General features: G+C 54.8%; 1 protein-coding gene across 1 annotated transcript in view; it reads left to right on the top strand.

The window, feature by feature from the left end:
• Positions 1-678: 678 nt before the first annotated feature.
• LOC137306571 (atrial natriuretic peptide receptor 1-like) overlaps positions 679-22,068 on the top strand; it is a 37,787-nt gene continuing 16,397 nt past the window's right edge. Inside the window, exons 1-13 of the mRNA XM_067975855.1 lie at positions 679-1,671; positions 4,385-4,584; positions 5,592-5,705; positions 8,315-8,450; positions 8,962-9,056; positions 10,908-11,043; positions 12,246-12,333; positions 14,033-14,153; positions 15,429-15,503; positions 16,199-16,276; positions 17,296-17,400; positions 17,643-17,714; positions 21,795-21,954. Coding sequence (XP_067831956.1) covers positions 897-1,671; positions 4,385-4,584; positions 5,592-5,705; positions 8,315-8,450; positions 8,962-9,056; positions 10,908-11,043; positions 12,246-12,333; positions 14,033-14,153; positions 15,429-15,503; positions 16,199-16,276; positions 17,296-17,400; positions 17,643-17,714; positions 21,795-21,954 — 2,155 coding nt within the window. The 5' untranslated portion in view covers positions 679-896. The remainder of the gene's footprint in view (positions 1,672-4,384; positions 4,585-5,591; positions 5,706-8,314; positions 8,451-8,961; positions 9,057-10,907; positions 11,044-12,245; positions 12,334-14,032; positions 14,154-15,428; positions 15,504-16,198; positions 16,277-17,295; positions 17,401-17,642; positions 17,715-21,794; positions 21,955-22,068) is intronic.

Here is a 22,068-nt window from a genome sequence, read left to right as displayed (position 1 = left end):
CGAACCTGCTTCCACCGTCCTTTTAGGCAGCGCGTTCCAGATCATAACCACTCGCTGAGTAAAATAATGTCTCATCATCTCCCCTCTGATTCTTTTGCCAATAATCTTAAATCTGTGTTCTCTGGTTGCCGACACTCCCGCCAGTGAAGGTGCTAGACTGATGCAGGTTGCCATTGAGTATTTGGGAGCCAGCAGTTTAAGGGTTAACCCCCAGTGTTGGGACGACCCGGTTCTCCATCAGACTCTGGATGCTGCATTAATATCTCTGTCATTTGCCAGTGTGCGTGTGCGCGGAGAAGAGGGTCTGCATTTGGCACTGGAAGGGTTAAAGCATTCAGTCCCAATTAAGCTTCTCACGCTGTCACTCAGACCTCCCCTCTCTCTGTGTCTCTCTCTCTCTCTCTCGCTCTCTCTCAAAGCAAGCGTCTGCTACTGAATACCTCCCGGCAATTACAGCCAAGCTAGTCCATCACTGCTGAACTTAACGTTATCTGAGATCGAACCAGAGAGGAAAATCTGTGCATTCAAAATCTATGGACATTTCTGCATTAAACCAAGGTTAGGACTGGTCAGAGAGCAGCAGCTTGCTGTAAGTGAGAATTAAACGGCTTCACACAGCGGGGGCGGGAGTGGAGTGGGGGTGGTGGGCTTGAGAACGTCTGACTGGTGGAATGAGAAGAGAGTTGCGACCACAGTGGATTCAAACGGAAAGCAGACAGCGTTTTTTTTTTTGAGGGGGCGGGCTGCTCACCGATTGCAACTCCTGTCGCACAAACCCTCCAAATCATTGCCGATACGTTCTCCGAAAGAATAAAAGGGTTGAACTTTGGCGAGAGGGCGGAGGAGAGGAGAGCATGTGAGAGATGACCTGATTCGGGCGAGCAAGGCTCTTGAGGATGGATGGAATGAGCCGGGTCGGTGCGGAACTGGCTTGGAGTTACTCAGCCCAGAGGGCGGAGGGAGCAGGTGGGGTCACGAAGGGACGGTGGTGGGCTTTCTGGGCTCTTTGGGGGCTTGTCCACCTGGCAGCTGCCTCGAGACCCAAGCCCCTGACCATCGCTGTGGTCTTGCCCCAGAACAACACCGCCTACCCTTGGGCTTGGCAGAGAGTGGGACCCGCCGTCCGACTGGCCCGAGACGTCATCAACGGGGACCCTGACTTGCTGAGCAGCCACCGCGTGCGCTACGTGTTTGGGAACTGCGAGGACGAGCAGGGCACCTGTTCCGAGTCCATCGCCCCGCTGGTCGCGGTGGACCTCAAGTTCGCCAGCGACCCCGACGTCTTCGTGGGTCCCGGCTGCGTCTACACGGCAGCGCCCGTGGCACGCTTCACCGGGCACTGGAAGGTGCCCATGGTGACAGCCGGGGCCCCAGCTTACGGCTTCTCCTCCAGGACCCAGGACTACCCGCTCATGACCAGGACCGGGCCTTCCCACGGCAAGCTGGGCGAGTACGTGGCCCTGATGCACCGCCATTTCAACTGGACCAAAAGGGCCCTGATCGTCTACAACGACGAGAAGATGGACGACAGACCTTGTTACTTTGCGGTGGAGGGGCTGTATCAGGAGCTGCCCAAGTTCCAGAACCTCAACGTGTTTGACATTCCCTTCAAGGAGAGCGAGCCGATCGACTACACCTTCCTGGTCCAGGAGATCAGGCAGAAAGGACGGAGTGAGTACAGAAATCCATCTTTCATTCCAGCTTCACACAGCACAGGAGGAGGCCAGTCGGCCCCTCGTGCCCGTGCCAGCTCTTTGAAAGAGCTCTCCAATTAGTCCCCACTCTTCCCACCCACCCCCGCCCCGACCCCCTGCTCTTTCCCCGTAGCCCTGCAAATTTTTCCCCTTCAAGTATTTGTCCAATTCCCCTTTTGAAAGTTATTATTGAATCTCCTTTCAGGCAGTGTATTCCAGATCATAACAGCTCGCTGTGTAAAGACATTTTTTCCTCATCTCCCCCTTTGGTTCTTCCACCAATTTATCTTAAATCCGTGTCCTCTGGTTTACCGACCCTCCTGCCACTGGAAACAGTTTCTCCTTATTTACTCTATCAAAACCCTTCATGATTTTGAACACCTCGATCACATCTCCCCTTAACCTTCTCTGCTCCAAGGAGAACAACCCCAGCTTCTCCAGTCTCTCCGTGTAACTGAAGTCCCTCACCCCCTGGTACCGTTCTGGTAAATCTCCCCTCCGAGGCCTCGGCGGCCAGAATTGGACACCGTACTCCAGCTGTGGCCTCAAAACCCCAACTCATTCTGGAAACATCCCCATCATTTCAATGAAAAAAAAACCTTCCCTAGGTTGTCACTTTGTTAATTCCAGTTTTGTAAGTTGCATGAAATAAACCTCTGGAAATGCTTTCTTTTAGTCTGAAGATTCTGCGTTATGGCAGCACTGTATCAATCTGTACATCCCTTCCATTATAAAAATGTAACTGTTCTTTACATTTTATGTTCGTTAATATATTCCTGCGTAACAAACATTGTTGTAAATTCTAATATGCCGTGATGAGAGATTTTTCAAGAATGGTAAATTGGAATGGAATCAAAGTGAGGGGGCACTGAATGGGGGCAGAGGGTGTGTATAAAACGAACTTGCATTTCTGTAGCACCTTTACGCGACCTTTACAGTCAACGAAGTACTTTTTGAAGCGTAGTCACTGTTGTAATGTAGGGGTACGCAGCAGCCAATTTGCGCACAGCAAGATCCCACAAAACCGCAATGTGACAATGAGCAGATCGTCCGTTTTTTAGTGATGTTGGTTGAGGGATAAATATTGGCACCAGGGAGAACTCCCCCCGAGACGGGCAGTCGGGGCCTCGGTTTAACGTCTCATCTGAAAGACGGCACATCCGACAGCGCAGCGCTCCCTCAGTACTGGCACCGGGGAGCGTCAGCCTGGATTACGGGCTCAAGTCTCTGGAGTGGGGCCTTGAACCGCCGACCTTCTGACTCCGAGGTAAATCAGCCAGGGCACGTGCTCCTGATCACTGTCCGGTGACTCCCCCGGGACAGGTGCGAGTGTGCGGACAGGGTTAGAGACTCTGTTGTGTCGCTCAACACCCTGCCGACACTCGGTCTCACCCATGAGGAACGTGAGGCTGTATCTCTGGGGCGAGCCTTCAGGAGAGAGTGGAAGAGCGGGCGATTTCTGCCACACGCCATCATGTCAGCGTGACTTTCCCTGCTCTCCCAGCTCAGCCTCGAGAGAGAGGTGCGTTTAACTTTGGATCGGACTGGATTCCAGATGTCGGGTTTGATATTCCATCACATTCCCCGAGAGATGGGACGGGACTGTGGGAACGGGAGTGGGACAGTCAGGGGCAGCACGTACAATCCCTAATCCCCGCTGGGGCAGAAAAACTAGTCTCAGCATCCAAGGCCAACGGAGGGGGATCTAAAATCCGCCAGCGTTCCCGCCCCTCAACTGTTGCCAGGAAAATTCAGGAGGAAGATGTAAAACATGAGGAACGGTGGCCCCACTCCAGCCCTCCCGAAGGCCTCCTAAGTTTTGTTCCAGCTGTGTTGAGGGATATGGCATCCTGAGATACTCACACTGACGTCTGAAAGCAGTTCTGAACTTCATCTGACCCGTGTTAGCGTTCACACCTGAGCAGGTAGAGAGTGTCTGATCCGTGTCATTCACACGAGAACGGGACGGGTCGACTTCCAGAGTGTGGAATTGTTTCATTAAGAGTGGTGACAGCCACACTGACGAGCATTTAATTCATGAGAAAACAATTGTTGTGAAAACATTGATCGAACTCAACAAAACGCAAACACTGAGGGTTCTGTGTGGGCTGGAGACATCAGTAGGAAATTAAATACTCTTCCAGCAATTTAATTTGTCGGAAGCTGAGTGGCAGCAGATTATTGCAGCGCTGTAAAAGGGGCGACTGGATCGGGGGGAGGGGGACGAGTCCCGACACCAGCACCTGTCACAGAGAGGGAGGGGAACCCGAGAGCTGAGGCCAGAATTGGAGGAGCGCAGAGATCTCGGAGGGTTGTAGGGGCTGGAGGAGGATTTCAGAGATAGGGAGGTGAGGGGGGCGGGTGGCGAGGGCCCATGGAGGGATTTGAAAACAAGGAATGAGGATTTTAAAATCGAGGCGTTGCTGGCCCGGGAGCCGATGTAGGTCAGCGAGCGCAGGGGGTGACGGGTGAATGGGTGCGAGTTAGGATACGGGGCAGCAGAGTTTTGGATGAACTGAGGGCTATAGAGGGAGGCCGGCCAGGAGAGTTTTGGGATAGTCAAGTCTGGAGGTAACAAAGGCACGGATGAGCAGCAGACGAGCTGCGGCAGGGTATTGATCGATACAGTGCCTGTCTTTTCACTGTCTGCCTCTGTTCCCCATTCTCTCTCTCGAACCCCCACCCCACAGTCGTCTACATCTGCTGCTCTCCAAACACTTTCCGCCAGCTGATCCTCAGTGCCAGGCGGGCGGGCATGACCGGCGGAGACTACGCTTTCTTCCACGTGGACGTGTTTGGGGAGACCCTCCAGGGGGCGCGAGGGCAGGCGCCACTGTTGCCGTGGAGACGGCGGGACCGTGACGACACCGAAGCCAAGGAGGCTTACATGGTAACCCTGCACCGTTCTGCCATGGGGTGGGGGTGATTGGTTTGGGCCCCGGGGAAACGGACGCTAATGGCCGTCCGTCTGCGATTCACGCCTATCTTCTGCCAAAGTTACGCCGGGAGATCGGCAGAAGTCCTGGAGAAATTCTGGGTGACTGAATGTGCCGTCCCTGATGTAATCGTAGGTCCCCAAAACAGAAATACTTACCGTTGTTTTTGGAGTCGGGGGGGGGCATCATAGAAAAATACCAGTCTCATGGTTGACAGATGGGTCTTGGAAATTCTATGCCTGGAATGTCTTTACATAGAATTGCATCGAATTTACATAGAATTACACCAAGTTTACCTAGAATTTACATAGAATTACGTCGAATGGCATAGAATTTGCATTGTATTTACATAGAACTGCATAGAATTTACATAGAATTACACTGAATTTACATAGACTTCACATGGAATTTACATAGAATTACATAGAATTCACGTAGACTTACATCATATTTACAGAAATAGGCCATTCGGCCCATCTGGTCCGTGCTGGTGTTTATGCTCCACACGAGCCTCCTCCCTCCCCTCTTCATCTCACCCTATCAGCATATCCTTCTATTCCTTTCTCCCTCATGTGTTTTTCCAGCTTCCCCTTAAACGCGTCTATGTTATTCACCTCAACCACTCCATGTGGGAGCGAGTTCCACATTCTCACCACACTCTGGGTCAAGATGTTTCTCCTGAATTCCCTATTGGATTTATTAGTGTTGACTTGTTATTAATGTTGATTGATTATAATTTATCAGTATAGATTGATTATTACTTATCAGTTTTGATTTATTATTATTTCAGTGTTGATTGATTATTATTGATCAGTATTGATTGATTATTATTGATCAGTATTGATTGACTATTCTTGTATCAGAATGATTTGGGTCTAACTGGGCTCGGAGGTGATCATGGTCATTTCTCTAGTGGATCGTGTTCGGTCAGTATAATGATCTCCGTGTTCTTCTCCCGCAGGCGGTGATGGTTATAACGTACAGGGAGCCTGATAACCCAGAATACGACGAGTTCGTGCAAGACTTAAAACAATATGCCTTGCAGTATTTCAACTTCACCATCGAGGATACCCTGGTGAGCTGCTGCTGACGCAGAAACTAGGGCCAGTCCCACTCCAGAGACTTGAGCACTCAATCCAGGCCGACACTCCCAGTACAGTACTGAGAGAGCGCTGCATTGTCGGGGGGTCAGTACTGAGGGAGCGCTGCACTGTCGGAGGGTCAGTACTGAGGGAGCGCCGCACTGTCGGAGGGTCAGTACTGAGGGAGCGCTGCACTGTCGGAGGGTCAGTACTGAGAGAGCGCTGCACTGTCGGAGGGTCAGTACTGATGGAGCGCTGCACTGTCGGAGGGTCAGTACTGAGGGAGTGCCGCACTGTCAGAGGGTCAGTACTGAGGGAGCGCTGCACTGTCGGAGGGGCAGTACTGAGGGAGCGCTGCACTGTCGGAGGGGCAGTACTGAGGGAGCGCAGCACTGTCGGAGGGTCAGTACTGAGGGAGCGCAGCACTGTCGGAGGGTCAGTACTGAGAGAGCGCTGCACTGTCGGAGGGTCAGTACTGAGGGAGCGCTGCACTGTCGGAGGGTCAGTACTGAGGGAGTGCCGCACTGTCAGAGGGTCAGTACTGAGGGAGCGCTGCACTGTCGGAGGGGCAGTACTGAGGGAGCGCTGCACTGTCGGAGGGGCAGTACTGAGGGAGCGCAGCACTGTCGGAGGGTCAGTACTGAGGGAGCGCAGCACTGTCGGAGAGTCAGTACTGAGGGAGTGCCGCACTGTCGGAGGGTCAGTACTGAGGGAGCGCCGCACTGTCGGAGGGTCAGTACTGAGGGAGCACTGCACTGTCGGAGGGTCAGTACTGAGGGAGCGCTGCACTGTCAGAGGGTCAGTACTGAGGGAGCGCCGCACTGTCGGAGGGTCAGTACTGAGGGAGCGCAGCACTGTCAGAGGGTCAGTACTGAGGGAGCGCTGCACTGTCGGAGGGGCAGTACTGAGGGAGCGCTGCACTGTCGGAGGGGCAGTACTGAGGGAGCGCAGCACTGTCGGAGGGTCAGTACTGAGGGAGCGCAGCACTGTCGGAGGGTCAGTACTGAGAGAGCGCTGCACTGTCGGAGGGTCAGTACTGAGGGAGCGCTGCACTGTCGGAGGGTCAGTACTGAGGGAGTGCCGCACTGTCAGAGGGTCAGTACTGAGGGAGCGCTGCACTGTCGGAGGGGCAGTACTGAGGGAGCGCTGCACTGTCGGAGGGGCAGTACTGAGGGAGCGCAGCACTGTCGGAGGGTCAGTACTGAGGGAGCGCAGCACTGTCGGAGAGTCAGTACTGAGGGAGTGCCGCACTGTCGGAGGGTCAGTACTGAGGGAGCGCCGCACTGTCGGAGGGTCAGTACTGAGGGAGCACTGCACTGTCGGAGGGTCAGTACTGAGGGAGCGCTGCACTGTCAGAGGGTCAGTACTGAGGGAGCGCCGCACTGTCGGAGGGTCAGTACTGAGGGAGCGCAGCACTGTCAGAGGGTCAGTACTGAGGGAGCGCTGCACTGTCGGAGGGTCAGTACTGAGGGAGCGCCGCACTGTCGGAGGGTCAGTACTGAGGGAGCGCTGCACTGTCGGAGGGTCAGTACTGAGGGAGCGCAGCACTGTCGGAGGGTCAGTACTGAGGGAGCGCAGCACTGTCAGAGGGTCAGTACTGAGGGAGCGCTGCACTGTCGGAGGGTCAGTACTGAGGGAGCGCCGCACTGTCGGAGGGTCAGTACTGAGGGAGCGCTGCACTGTCGGAGGGGCAGTACTGAGGGAGCGCTGCACTGTCGGAGGGGCAGTACTGAGGGAGCGCAGCACTGTCGGAGAGACAGTACTGAGGGAGTGCCGCACTGTCGGAGGGTCAGTACTGAGGGAGCGCCGCACTGTCGGAGGGTCAGTACTGAGGGAGCGCCGCACTGTCGGAGGGTCAGTACTGAGGGAGCGCCGCACTGTCGGAGGGTCAGTACTGAGGGAGCGCCGCACCGTCGGAGGGGCAGTACTGAGGGAGCGCTGCACTGTCGGAGGGTCAGTACTGAGGGAGCGCCGCACTGTCGGAGGGTCAGTACTGAGGGAGTGCCGCACTGTCGGAGGGTCAGTACTGAGGGAGCGCCGCACTATCGGAGGGTCAGTACTGTGAGAGCGTTGCACTGTCGGGGGGTCAGTACTGAGGGAGCGCCGCACTGTCAGAGGGTCAGTCCTGAGGGAGCGCCGCACTGTCGGAGGGTCAGTACTGAGGGAGCGCCGCACTGTCGGAGGGTCAGTACTGAGGGAGCGCCGCACTGTCGGAGGGTCAGTACTGAGGGAGAGCCGCACTGTCGGAGGGTCAGTACTGAGGGAGCGCCTCACCGTCGGAGGGTCAGTACTGAGGGAGCGCCGCACTGTCGGAGGGTCAGTACTGAGGGAGCGCCGCACCGTCGGAGGGTCAGTACTGAGGGAGCGCCGCACTGTCGGAGGGTCAGTACTGAGGGAGCGCCGCACTGTCGGAGGGTCAGTACTGAGGGAGCGCCGCACTGTCGGAGGGTCAGTACTGAGGGAGCGCCGCACTGTCGGAGGGTCAGTACTGAGGGAGCGCTGCACTGTCGGAGGTTCCGACTTTCGGATGAGCTGCGGTGGGATTGCTGTAAACTGCTGGTGGAAACACAGCCTAACTGCTGCCTCCCCCTCCCTCCTGCAGATGAATTACATTGCGGGAGCATTCTATGACGGAGTCATGCTCTACGCCCATGCTCTGAACGAGACCCTCGCTGCTGGGGGGACCATCAGGAATGGGGCAGCCATCACGCAGCAGATGTGGAACCGAACCTTCCGTGGTAAGGAGAGTGTAGCATTAACCTGACCACTCAGTGGGGGGAGAGGGCTTAGTGGGAGGAGGACGATAGTGGGTGTGGGAGGTAGTGAGGGGAGGGTTAGTGCGGGAGGGCGGAGGGGGGAGTGGGATAGTGTGGGAGTTGAGGCAGGGGGATTGGGAGGGGCTGTGGTGGAGGGGAAGAGGGTGAGCGGGATAGGAGGGGGGAGTAGTGGGAGTGGGTGGAAGGGGGAATGCGGAGGGAGAGTGGACGGAGGGTGTATTGGGAGGGGGGAGTGGGGGAATTGGTGGAGGGGTTGGGGGAGGGCAGATGGGGAGGGGTGGGGGATGTGGGAGGTGGATGGGGTGGGGGTGGGGGAGGTGGTGGAGGGGGATGGGGAGGGGGTGGGCGAGGGGGATGGGGGAGGGGGATGGGGGAGGGGGAGGGGGAGGGGAATGGGGGGAGGGGGTTGAGGGAGAGGATGGGGAAATTCCCAGGTTAGTGGAATGCTCATTTTTCATTTCATTTCCTGCAGGAGTGACCGGCTTTCTAAGGATGGATGAAAATGGAGACAGAGAGAATGACTACTCACTGTGGGACATGACGGACACGGAGACCGGAATATTCCAGGTCAGCAAATCTTCTTTCCTTCTGCTGAAGATTCTGCCTCTCGTTGGGAGGGTTCCCATCGACTGCTCAGTATAGTGTCAGTCTTGGCTCAGTGGGCAGCACCTCTCGTCTCTGTGTTAGAAGGTCATGGGTTCGAGCCCCCACTCCAGAGACTCGAGCCCATAATCCAGGCCGACACTCCCAGTGCAGTACTGAGGGAGCGCCGCACTGTCGGAGGGTCAGTACTGAGGGAGCGCCGCACTGTCGGAGGGTCAGTACTGAGGGAGCGCCGCACTGTCGGAGGGTCAGTACTGAGGGAGCGCCGCACTGTCGGAGGGTCAGTACTGAGGGAGCGCCGCACTGTCGGAGGGTCAGTACTGAGGGAGCGCCGCACTGTCGGAGGGTCAGTACTGAGGGAGCGCTGCACTGTCGGAGGGTCAGTACTGAGGGAGTGCTGCACTGTCGGAGGGTCAGTACTGAGGGAGGGCTGCACTGTCGGAGGGTCAGTACTGAGGGAGCGCCGCACTGTCGGAGGGTCAGTACTGAGGGAGCGCCGCACTGTCGGAGGGTCAGTACTGAGGGAGCGCTGCACTGTCGGAGGGTCAGTACTGAGGGAGCGCTGCACTGTCGGAGGGTCAGTACTGAGGGAGCGCCGCACTGTCGGAGGTGCCGTCTTTCGGATGAGACGTTAAACCGAGGCCCCGTCTGCCCCTCTCAGCTGGATGTGAAAGATCCCATGGCCACTATTTCGAAGAAGAGCTGGGGGAGTTCTCCCCGGTGTCCTGGGGCCAATATTTATCCCTCAACAAACATCACTAAAACAGATGATCTGGTCATCAACACATTGCTGTTTGTGGGATCTTGCTGTGCGCAAATTGGCTGCCGTGTTTCCTACATTACAACAGAGACTACACTTCAAAAAAATATCCCATTGTCTGTAAATTGCTTTGGGACGTCCCGAGGTCATGAAAAGCGCGATAGAAATGCAAATCTTTCTTTCAACTCCCTGCTCTCTTCTCCAGTCATGCTACAGGACCTTGAATTGGCAGAAGGGGCCTCGGTTTAACGTCTCATCTGAAAGACGGCACCTCCGACAGTGCGGCGCTCCCTCAGTACTGACCCTCCGACAGTGCGGCGCTCCCTCAGTACTGACCCTCCGACAGTGCGGCGCTCCCTCAGTACTGACCCTCTGACAGTGCGGCGCTCCCTCAGTACCGACCCTCCGACAGTGCAGCGCTCTCTCAGTACTGACCCTCCGACAGTGCGGCGCTCCCTCAGTACTGACCCTCCGACAGTGCGGCGCTCCCTCAGTACTGACCCTCCGACAGTGCGGCGCTCTCTCAGTACCGACCCTCCGACAGTGCGGCGCTCCCTCAGTACTGACCCTCCGACAGTGCGGCGCTCCCTCAGTACTGACCCTCCGACAGTGCGGCGCTCCCTCAGTACTGACCCTCCGACAGTGCGGCGCTCCCTCAGTACTGACCCTCCGACAGTGCGGCGCTCCCTCAGTACTGACCCTGCGACAGTGCGGCGCTCCCTCAGTACTGACCCTCCGACAGTGCGGCGCTCCCTCAGCACCGACCCTGCGACAGTGCGGCACTCCCTCAGTATTGACCCTCCGACAGTGCGGCGCTCCCTCAGCACCGACCCTCCGACAGTGCGGCGCTCCCTCAGTACTGACCCTCCGACAGTGCGGCGCTCCCTCACTACTGACACTTGAGCGTTAGCCTTGGATTGAGTGCTCAGGTCTCTGGAGTGGGGTCTCGAACCCAAGGCCTTCTGACTCACAGCACGACTTCTGAGCCACGCTCTGATTACTGTTTCATATTAATTCTTTCTTTTCCTCTCCCTCCCGTCTCTTGACGTGTACAGGTGGTGTCGACTTACAACGGGACCATGAAGAGAATGCTGCCTGTTGCGGGAGTGGACATCGACTGGCCGGGGAACTCTGTGCCCAAGGACGTCCCGCACTGTGGGTTTGACAATGAAGACCCAGCCTGTCAGAAAGGTCAGGATTTCCCCCACTGCCCAGAGCGGCTAATTGGAGGAGACCCAGCTCTGCCCTCATTTAGAACGGCCTCCCTTTCACCTCTTGGCCCTGGGTTGTGATCCAGCCTGTTTAGACAGGGTTGGGATCGGCTGGGACTATCCTATGGCTGCGATACTGCAGGTTACGGCAGCCGGTGCGCGTGACCTACATCGGCTCCCGGTCCGGCAATGCCTCGATTTTAAAATTCCCATCCTGGTGTTCAAATCCCTCCATGGCCCCTCGCTCCCCCTCCCTCCCTAACCTCCTCCAGCCCCTACGACCCTCCGGGATCTCTGCGCTCCTCCAATTCTGGCCTCTTGCCCATCCCCCGATTCCCATCGCTCCACCATTGGCGGCCGTGCCTTCAGCCGCCTGGGCCCTAAGCTCTGGAATTCCCTCCCTAAACCTCTCCGCCTCTCTCTCTCCTCCTTTAAGACGCTCCTTAAAACCTCCCTCTGCGACCAAACCTGTCCTAATATCTCTTTATGTGGCTCGGTGTCAAATTTTGTCTGATTTACGCTCCTGTGACGTTTCACTACGTTCAAGGCGCTGTATAAATGGGAGTTATTGTTATATAGAGAAAATGGCCCATGGTTTCACAGAGGCCAGTTTCTCCTCTTATCTCCCCTCCTCCCCTGACAGCACCAACCCGTTTGCTGGGGTGCGGGTTCCACAGGGCCTCCGATAGCTCACCCGAGGTCGCGTCACAGCCGACCCCTAACCCCTGACCCTGTCCTTACCCAGCGTCCATACAGCAGGGGCTTCAGAGGCAGGAACCCGTGGCTGATATTCCACCCCTCCACCCCCTCTTCCCTACCTCTGGCCCAGACCTCCCAAACCACCTGGAAGGACAAGGGCAGCAGGCGCATGGGAACAACACCACCTGCACGTTCCCCTCCAAGTCACACACCATCCAGACTTGGAAATATATCGGCCGTTCCTTCATCGTCGCTGGGTCAAAATCCTGGAACTCCCTTCCTAACAGCGCTGTGGGAGAACCGTCACCACACGGACTGCAGCGGCTCACCACCACCTTCTCAAGGGCAATTAGGGATGGGCAATAAATGCCGGCCTCGCCAGCGACGCCCACATCCCATGAACGAATAAAAAAAAAGATGCTACATTTCCCATGCTTCTGCTGTGGAATATTTCTTGTTGAGATTTATTTTCTTCTTCTTCAGGACGAGCGTTTTCGACACTTGAGGTCCTGTCGATTGTGGTCAGTCTGATTCTCCTCATTATAACCATCACCTCGATCCTGATCTACAGGTAACGGGAGTTAGGGCGGTGTTCAGGAGGGGATGCATTCCCCATGGGAGGAGTTGGGTTCATTTGCTCCTCTTGGTTCCCCCAATTTTCTTTCTCCGCTCCTCCCCGAGCTCTGACTGAGTTTCAGGTTCCATGGTCCAAACCTGCCCTCTCGCACCGTACCCCAGTGACTGCTCTCGGGAAGTACGAGCCAGGTGGGGGCGTTGACTCTTGGAGGGCGTCTAACTCTGTCCTCGCCCGGCCACCAGGCAGGAATCACTGGATAATATCAGCGGCAGGAAGCCTGATATTGTCTCTCCCTTGGAGGCTCCCTCAGTCAGGCCCCTCCACCATCACGGTCTCCAGGGCCCAATCGCCGGGCCTCGGTGGGAAGCTCATTCACTGGCTGACCTTGTCCCTCCTCTCTCCTCGCCACCTACCCTGGCGGTGCAGCGCCCCGTCGGGGTACCAACCGGCCACTGACTCAGGACCCCACCGTCAATAAGGTGAAGGGCTGAGGGGCTGATTGGCCAACTTGGACCCATCCCCGGGGCAGAAGTGGGGTAAGAGGAAATGAAGTGGAGTGCGGGGGAGGGGGTGGGGTGGCGGGAGAAGGGGAGAAAGGTCAAGGGGAGCGTGAAAGGTGAGCCTGTTGCGTCAATCCTTCGATCACAGGAAACACAGCGAGCCGGGGAAAATGTGGAGCTTGCTGCCACATGGGCTGGTTGAAGCAGAGAGGATTGATGCATTTAAGGGGAGGCTTGACACAGACATGAGGGACATAATTTAGATAAATGTGAGGTGATGCATTTTGGTAGATCGAATCGGGCCAGGACCTACGCCGTTAATGGTAGGGCGTTGGGGAGAGTTACAGAACAAAGAGATCTAGGAGTACAGGTTCATAGCTCCTTGAAAGTGGAGTCACAGGTGGATAGGGTGGTGAAGAAGGCATTCAGCATGCTTGGTTTCATTGGTCAGAACATTGAATACAGGAGTTGGGATGTCTTGTTGAAGTTGTACAAGACATTAGTAAGGCCATACTTGGAATACTGTGTACAGTTCTGGTCACCCTATTATAGAAAGGATATTATTAAACTGGAAAGAGTGCAGAAAAGATTTACTAGGATGCTACCGGGACTTGAAGGTTTGACTTATAGGGAGAGGTTGGATAGACTGGGACTTTTTTCCCTGGAGAGTAGGAGGTTAAGGGGTGATCTTATAGAAGTCTATAAAATAATGAGGGGCATAGATAAGGTAGATAGTCAAAATCTTTTCCCAAAGGTAGGGGAGTCTATAACGAGGGGGCATAGATTTAAGGTGAGAGGGGAGAGATACAAAAGGGTCCAGAGGGGCAATTTTTTCACTCAAAGGGTGGTGAGTGTCTGGAACGAGCTGCCAGAGGCAGTAGTAGAGGCGGGTACAATTTTGTCTTTTAAAAAGCATTTGGACAGTTACATGGGTAAGATGGGTATAGAGGGATATGGGCCAAGTGCAGGCAATTGGGACTAGCTTAGTGGTATAAACTGGGCGACATGGACATGTTGGGCCGAAGGGCCTGTTTCCATGTTGTAAACTTCTATGATTCTAAGTGTGGGAAGAGGTGATTAGAGCAGGAAGAGGCTCGGGTGGAGTATAGCCCAGTTGGGCCGAATGGCCTGTTCACGTGCTGTAAAATCCCCTGTAGTTTTACGACGGATGTTCTTCCTTCCTCGCCCTCAAGGAAGTTTAAGCTGGAGAAGGAGCTGGCGAGTGAGCTGTGGCGCATCCGCTGGGAGGATATCCAGCTGGGTAACTTGGAGAAGAACCTGCGGAGCGTGGGCAGCAAGCTGACCCTGTCGCTGGTAAGAGGCCAGGCCTTTCTCAGGTGTGTGGGCCCCATCGGGGGAGAGACGGTCACGTTTTGCTGCGGCTCGGACGCTGTCCCAAATGCCTCAAAGCCAAGTTGAGTGTGGGGGCTCCTTTAACCCAGTCGGGCCGTGACTCAGCGGGTGACACTCTCGCCTCTGAGTCAGAGGTTTTAAGGGTTCGAGCCCCCCCCCCCACTCCAGAGACTTGAGCACGTGATCCAGGCCGATACTCCCCAGTGTCAGTACTGAGGGAGCGCCGCACTGTCGGAGGTGCCGTCTTTCAGATGTGACGTTAAACCGAGGGCCCGTCTGCCCCTCTCAGGCCACCATTTCGAAGAAAAGCAGGGGGGTTCTCCCCGGAGTCCGAGGCCAATATTTATCCCTCAACCAACATCACTAAAACACAAATTATCTGATCATTATCACGTTGTTGTTTGTGGGAGCTTGCTGTGCACAAATTGGCCGCTGCATTACCGACATTACAAGAGTGACAACACTTCAAAAAGTTATTCATTGGCCGTATCTAACCCGTGCTGTACCTGCCCTGGGAGTGTTTGATGGGACAGTGTAGAGGGAGCTTTACTCTGTATCTAACCCGTGCTGTACCTGCCCTGAGAGTGTTTGATGGGACCGTGTAGAGGGAGCTTTACTCTGTATCTAACCCGTGCTGTACCTGCCCTGGGAGTGTTTGATGGGACAGTGTAGAGGGAGCTTTACTCTGTATCTAACCCGTGCTGTACCTGCTCTGGGAGTGTTTGATGGGACAGTGTAGAGGGGGCTTTACTCTGTATCTAACCCGTGCTGTACCTGCCCTGGGAGTGTTTGATGGGACAGTGTAGAGGGAGCTTTACTCTGTATCCTCTTTTCCTTTCAGGCGTCCTATTCCCCCAGTGACACACAGCCCATTCCCCCAGTGACACGTAACCCATTCCTCCAATGACACACAGCCCATTCCCCCAGTGACACACAGCCCATTCCCCCAGTGACACACAGCCCATTCCCCCAGTGACACGTAACCCATTCCTCCAATGACACACAGCCCATTCCCCCAATGACACACAGCCCATTCCCCCAGTGACACACAGCCCATTCCCCCAGTGACACACAGCCCATTCCCCCAGTGACACGTAGCCCATTCCCCCAGTGACACCTAACCCATTCCCCCAGTGACACGTAACCCATTTTGATTTCTCTTTTGAGCAATAATCCACAGGGAGAAAATATCTAGGAATGTCCCATTTGCTGACGACACTGTTCTTTTTCTGTCAGCGTGGTTCGAACTACGGATCCTTTGTGACTAATGAAGGGCAATACCAGGTGTACGCAAAGACAGGATATTACAAGGTAGGGATCACAGAGAAATGCAAGAAACGCCTCCTTCGAAAGAAGCCCAAAGTTTGATTTTAGCCTTATATTGATGTAAGTGTCAAAAAAGGCCATGATTAGCTGGGAGTGATACCAGGACTGAGAGGTTATAACTATCAGGAGAGACTGAACAGGCTGGGGCTCTTTTCTCTGGAAAAGAGAAGGCTGAGGGGGCGACCTGATCGAGGTCTTTAAAATTATGGATATGATAGATGTAGAGATGTTTCCACTTGTGGGGGAGACCAGAACTAGGGGCCATAAATATAAGAGAGTCACTAATAAATCCAATAGGGAATTCAGGAGAAACTTCTTTACCCAGAGAGTGGTGAGAATGTGGAACTTGCTCCCACAAGGAGTAATTGAGGGGAATGACGGAGATGCATTTAAGGGGAAGCTCGATAAACACATGAGGGAGAAAGAAATAGAAGGATATGCTGATAGGGTGAGATGAAGTAGGGAGGGAGGAGGCTCGTGTGGAGCATAAACACCAGCACAGACCAGTCGGGCCGAGTGGCCTGTTTCAGTGCTGTAGATCTGATGTAATTCCATGTAATGGCTCCACAGTACACACAATGGGGCCTAGGAGGACAAAGGCTCCATTGGGGGGGGGTCAACATCGTGTTTTTAACCAAACCTTTTTTTTTTCTGCTCTTCTCTCGTTTCTCTCCCCTCAGGGAAACGTCATGGCCATTAAACATATCAACAGGAAGAGGGTGGAGCTGACTCGTAACGTCCTCTTTGAGCTCAAACATGTACGTACGTTCCAGATGGCCGCCTCTCGTTCTCCCGCGTCTTCCTCTCATTTCTCCTTCTCTGGGTGTTTATTTCATCTTCTGCACAATTCAATCCTGCAGGTCCCACTGGTAAACCAGTCCACTGTGCTGTACTCGCAGGCTGGGGGCTCGTAAGCAGAGAGGGGTTTGGGCGAGGGGAGAGTTTAGATGGACAGGCTTAGGTTCAGTACGGGACAGGGAAATGATCAGGTCCAGTGTAGGGTTGGGGGTTGGGGTGAAGCATTTGGGAACTTTCAAATCGACATTATACAAGGTGATAATGTTGAAAATCTATGGCTTGTTGGAAGGGATTCAGTCCATTGGGATTGTGTACAATGGGAGTGAATGGGAAGGGGTTTGGTCCATTGGGATTCTATATAATGGGAGTGAATGGGAAGGGGTTTGGTCCATTGGAATTCTGTACATTGGGAGTGAATGGGAAGGGGTTTGGGTCCATTGTGATTCTGTATAATGGGAGTGAATGGGAAGGGGTTTGGGTCCATTGGGATTCTGTATAATGGGAGTGAATGGGAAGGGGTTTGGGTCCATTGGGATTCTGTATAATGGGAGTGAATGGAAAGGGGTTTGGTCCATTGGAATTCTGTACATTGGGGGTGAATGGGAAGAGGTTTGGTCCATTGGGATTCTGTATAATGGGAGTGAATGGGAAGGGGTTTGGTCCATTGGGATTCTGTATAATGGGGGTGAATGGGAAGGGGTTTGGTCCATTGGGTTTCTGTATAACGGGGATGAATGGGAAGGGGTTTGGTCCTTTGGAATTATATACAGTGGGAATGTGTGGATGCCACATTCAGAAGGGAGAAAAAGGTGGGCCTTTATCTCAGCCCACAAGTTGTCTGGCCAGCCGACCATTACTGTGGAGTGATCGGCAGTCGGAACTGGGTGTCCTTCCAACTGAATGAATGCGGCACACAGTCAAATCTCGGTAGGTCTCCTCCTCAACCTCTCCCTGACTGTACCGTCCTCTTACTCTGCAGATGAGAGATGTACAAAATGAACATCTAACACGGTTCATCGGAGCGTGCATAGATCCACCAAACATCTGTATCATCACGGAGTACTGCCCCCGTGGCAGCTTACAGGTATGGAGTCCAACACCAGTCCTACACGGCTCAAGGGAAACGATATCCTGACCTGATCTCACTTGTTCCCAATTCTCCCCCCAACTCTTTGTTTCCATGTTTAAGCTGTTCTGCCTTGGGTTTTTCCAACTGTGAAGGACACGGGGGTTCCCCCAAATGATGACGTGAAAGGGGAGTGCCTCTCACCCTTCACCTGGCTTTGGAAGGTGCCACATGCTTATGTCTTCACCATTTATTTTTAGGACATTTTGGAAAATGAGAGCATTACTCTGGACTGGATGTTCCGATACTCCCTGATCAACGATATTGTCAAGGTAAGGCCGCAAATGATTTGTTTTCTACAACCGTTCAATGCAGCTAAGTGAAATATGCATGAGACTGGGCAATGAGGCACAGTCGGACTTAGAAACATACAGCACAGAAGGAGGCCATTCAGCCCATCGTGCCTGTGCTGGCTCTTTGAAAGAGCTATCCAATTAGTCCTACTCCCCCCCTGCTCTTTCCCCTATAGCCCTGCAAATTTTTCCCTTCAAGTATTTATCCAATTCCCTTTTGAAAGTTATTATTGAATCTGCTTCCACCGCCCTTTCAGGCAGCGCATTCCAGATCAGAACAACTCGCTGCGTAAAAAAAAATTCTCCTCATCTCCCCCCCTGGTTCTTTTGCCAATTATATTAAATCTGTGTCCTCTGGTTATGGCCCCTCCTGCCAGTGGAAAGACTTTCTCCCTACCTGCTCTATCAAAACCCCATCATGATTTTGAACACTTGGGGGTAAGTTTTAACCCGGAGCCGGGAAGGGGGCGGTGATTCCTGAGGGGAAACCCAATTCTGACATAAAGACGTCTTTTATTTTATTTCTTGTTGGTTTCCCGCCCGACAGGCTGGCCTGATTGACAGGCTGGCCGTCAGTCGAACGGGAGAGGAGCCAGGAGGTGGATGCGAGCAGGTAAGTCTTAGTTAGCGATGGGGGGGGGGGGGTTCGGAGGTCGTCGAGGGATCGGGGGTCATCAGGGGTCGGTCATCGGGGGTCGGTCATCGGGGGGATCGGGGGTCGGTCATTGGGGGGGTCAGGAGTCATCAGGTGTCGAGAGTCATTGAGGGATATGGAGTCATCGGGGGATCGGGAGTCACCGGGGGGGTCACTAGGGGGTTGGAGATCGTTGGGGGGGGTGGGGGTCGGAGATCGTGGGGTTGGAGATCGTTGGGGGGGTGGGTGGGGGTCGGAGATCGTGGGGTTGGAGATCGTTGGGGGGGGGGTGGGGGTCGGAGATCGTGGGGTTGGAGATCGTTGGGGGGGGTGGGGGTCGGAGATCGTGGGGTTGGAGATCGTTGGGGGGGTGGGTGGGGGTCGGAGATCGTGGGGTTGGAGATCGTTGGGGGGTTGGGTGGGGGTCGGAGATCGTGGGGTTGGAGATCGTTGGGGGGGGGGTGGGGGTCGGAGATCGTGGGGTTGGAGATCGTTGGGGGGGGGGTGGGGGTCGGAGATCGTGGGGCGGGGGTCGCTGCAGGTAGGCCTGTCGGGCCTGGGGGAAGTATTCCTGCTCTCCCAGGCCCACAAGCAGTGCGGTAAAGGCACTTACCTGCTGTTTCAGGCCTTCTCGCCTCCTCTCACTTGGCGCGAAGCGGAAGGCCCGGGAATCCTGACCCCCAGGAGTTGGAAATATGGGATTAGAGTAGACAGGGCTTGATGGCCGGCGCGGACACGATGGGCCGAAGGGCCTCTATCCGTGCTGTATAACTCTATGACTCTCTATGAAATAAAAAAAGCCGCAAAAATGGAGGCCCGCAGCCTCCTTGAAAGATTTCACTGACCGACGCGCCTCCTAAGAGCGGTTTGGTTTCCCGCCCCTCATGGCGCCCCCGTTAAAATCGGAAGTGGGCGGGTTGGGGTCGGGTTTTAGGTTTTTTTTTTACAATTTTTACCATCCCACCAGCTCCCCCCTCCCCCCCACCCACCCGCCCCCCCCCTCCCCACAACCCACCCATTCGTGGGGTTAAAATTTAGGCCTTGGTCTGTGTCGCATACAGACTGATTCACAAATTTGCAGAGGACTTCTCTGCCCCACGACTAGCCTACTCTCCCTGGGGCTAGGGAAGGAGGAGGAGCAGCCAGTAATGACCCCACGGGTGAAGTCTTAAAGGGACAGTCCTGCTTTATTAGGACGTTTCGAAAGAGTAACGCTTTGCGGGGATTGGAAGGGGAAATCAATGAGCGAGCCGCTCTGGCGCTGCTCTCAATGTGTGTTGGCTCCCCTCGACACCAAGTCCTCGATTTCAGCCTTGCTGCTGTAAGATGACATTAAGCAGGGGCTGGATGGCGACAGAGGATGAATCGGACTCTGCTGGACCCCACCTATCACAGGCCAGTTCCTGACGCCCATCGGATCCAATTCTCAGGCATGCAACGGCCAGCAAAAACCAACGGTTTCCTTTTGCGATTGGTGCAGGAGACCACCAATGTCCGAAAGAGAAGGTGAGGTAAATCAGAAAGCAGTGGTGAGGCATTAGGGGACACCAAACTTTGGTTTTTCAAAGCCGGTAGATTGTAGGAGATAGTGATAGTAACTTTCAAAAGGGAACTGGATAAATATTTGAAGGGGAGAGAATTTGCAGGCCCGGGCGGCAGGAGCAGGACTAATTGGACAGCTCTTTCAAAGAGCCAGCACAGGCACGATGGGCCGAATGGCCTCCTTCTGTGCTGTAAGATTCTATGATTAAGGGAAGACTGAGGGAGGGGTGGAGTTCACTGGAGGAGAATGAGTTGGGGTTGGAGACGTTGCGATGGGTCTAGATTTCAGTGAGGATGCAGGGGACGATGTCGGACGGGGGATCGGTAGCTTAGGAAGGAGGAGAGAGCAGAGTTCAGAGCACTGGCCACAGATGGATCGATAAATAGAGAGAGGCGAGGAAGAATAGAGGTAAAAGTGGTGGGTTGGGTTATCGCCTGTTGGTGAGGTGTGGGCTGTTCTCTGTGTTGCGTCTCCTCACCACCTCTCCAGCTCCTAGAGTTACATCATGAGGAGAGATTACATAAACTGGGCTTGTGTTCCCTGGAATATCGAAGGTTAAGGGAGGATTTGATTGAGGTTTTTAGGATCTTGAAAGGAATTGCTCGAATGGATAGAGTTTCTGCTGGTGGGGAGAGTCCAGGGCAAGGGAACATAACCTTAATATCAGAGCCAGGCCATTCAGGAGAGAAGTCAGGAGACACGTCTTCACGCAAAGGGTGGGAGAAGTGTGGAACTCTCTCCCACAAAAAGCAGTAGATGCTCGCTCAATTAATTATAAATCCGAGAGCGATAGATTTTTGCTAGCCGAGGGTATTAAGGGATATGGAGCCAAGGGGGATGGATGGAGTTAGGATACAGATCAGCCATGATCTCATTGAATGGCTGAATGGCCTCCTCCTGTTCCTGCGTAACGAGCTCGAGGGGCTGACTGGCCTCCTCCTGCTCCTGCGTAACGAGCTCGAGGGGCTGAATGGCCTCCTCCTGTTCCCGCGTGACGAGCTCGAGGGGCTGAATGGCCTCCTCCTGTTCCCGCGTGACGAGCTCGAGGGGCTGAATGGCCTCCTCCTGTTCCCGCGTGACGAGCTCGAGGGGCTGAATGGCCTCCTCCTGTTCCTGCGTGACGAGCTCGAGGGGCTGAATGGCCTCCTCCTGTTCCCGCGTGACGAGCTCGAGGGGCTGAATGGCCTCCTCCTGTTCCTGCGTGACGAGCTCGAGGGGCTGAATGGCCTCCTCCTGTTCCTATGTAACAAGCTCGAGGGGCTGAATGGCCTCCTCCTGTTCCTGCGTAACGAGCTCGAGGGGCTGAATGGCCTCCTCCTGTTCCCGCGTGACGAGCTCGAGGGGCTGAATGGCCCCCTCCTGTTCCCGCGTGACGAGCTCGAGGGGCTGAATGGCCTCCTCCTGTTCCTGCGTGACAAGCTCGAGGGGCTGAATGGCCCCCTCCTGTTCCCGCGTGACGAGCTCGAGGGGCTGAATGGCCTCCTCCTGTTCCTGCGTGACGAGCTCGAGGGGCTGAATGGCCTCCTCCTGTTCCCGCGTGACGAGCTCGAGGGGCTGAATGGCCTCCTCCTGTTCCCGCGTGACGAGCTCGAGGGGCTGAATGGCCTCCTCCTGTTCCTGCGTGACGAGCTCGAGGGGCTGAATGGCCCCCTCCTGTTCCCGCGTGACGAGCTCGAGGGGCTGAATGGCCTCCTCCTGTTCCCGCGTGACGAGCTCGAGGGGCTGAATGGCCTCCTCCTGTTCCTGCGTGACGAGCTTGAGGGGCTGAATGGCCCCCTCCTGTTCCCGTGTTCCTTTCAGCAGCAGGTCTCAGGCTGATTGCCCGCCCGGTCCTCCCGACACAGCCCAGTTCCTGATTCCTCCACTTCTCATTTCTTCCCAGGGAATGGCATTTCTGCACAACAGCGTCATCGGTTGCCACGGAAACCTCAAATCCTCCAACTGCGTGGTTGACAGCAGGTTTGTTCTGAAGATCACAGACTATGGGCTGGCCAGCTTCAGATCAACACTAGCCTCAGAGGACCTGCATTTGTTGTACGCAAGTGCGTCACTTAAATATCACTACTCAAATACTCAGCTTGGTTATGTGGGCAGACAAGAGGCAAAAAAAAAAAGACGGGCGTCATTAATGAGCCGTTAACTCTTTAATTGCCATC

Source organism: Heptranchias perlo, chromosome 44 (assembly GCF_035084215.1).
Source record: "Heptranchias perlo isolate sHepPer1 chromosome 44, sHepPer1.hap1, whole genome shotgun sequence".
Lineage (NCBI taxonomy): Eukaryota > Metazoa > Chordata > Chondrichthyes > Hexanchiformes > Hexanchidae > Heptranchias > Heptranchias perlo.
The sequence above is the reverse complement of the archived record's forward strand: the minus strand, read 5'-3'. Positions and strand labels throughout refer to the sequence as shown.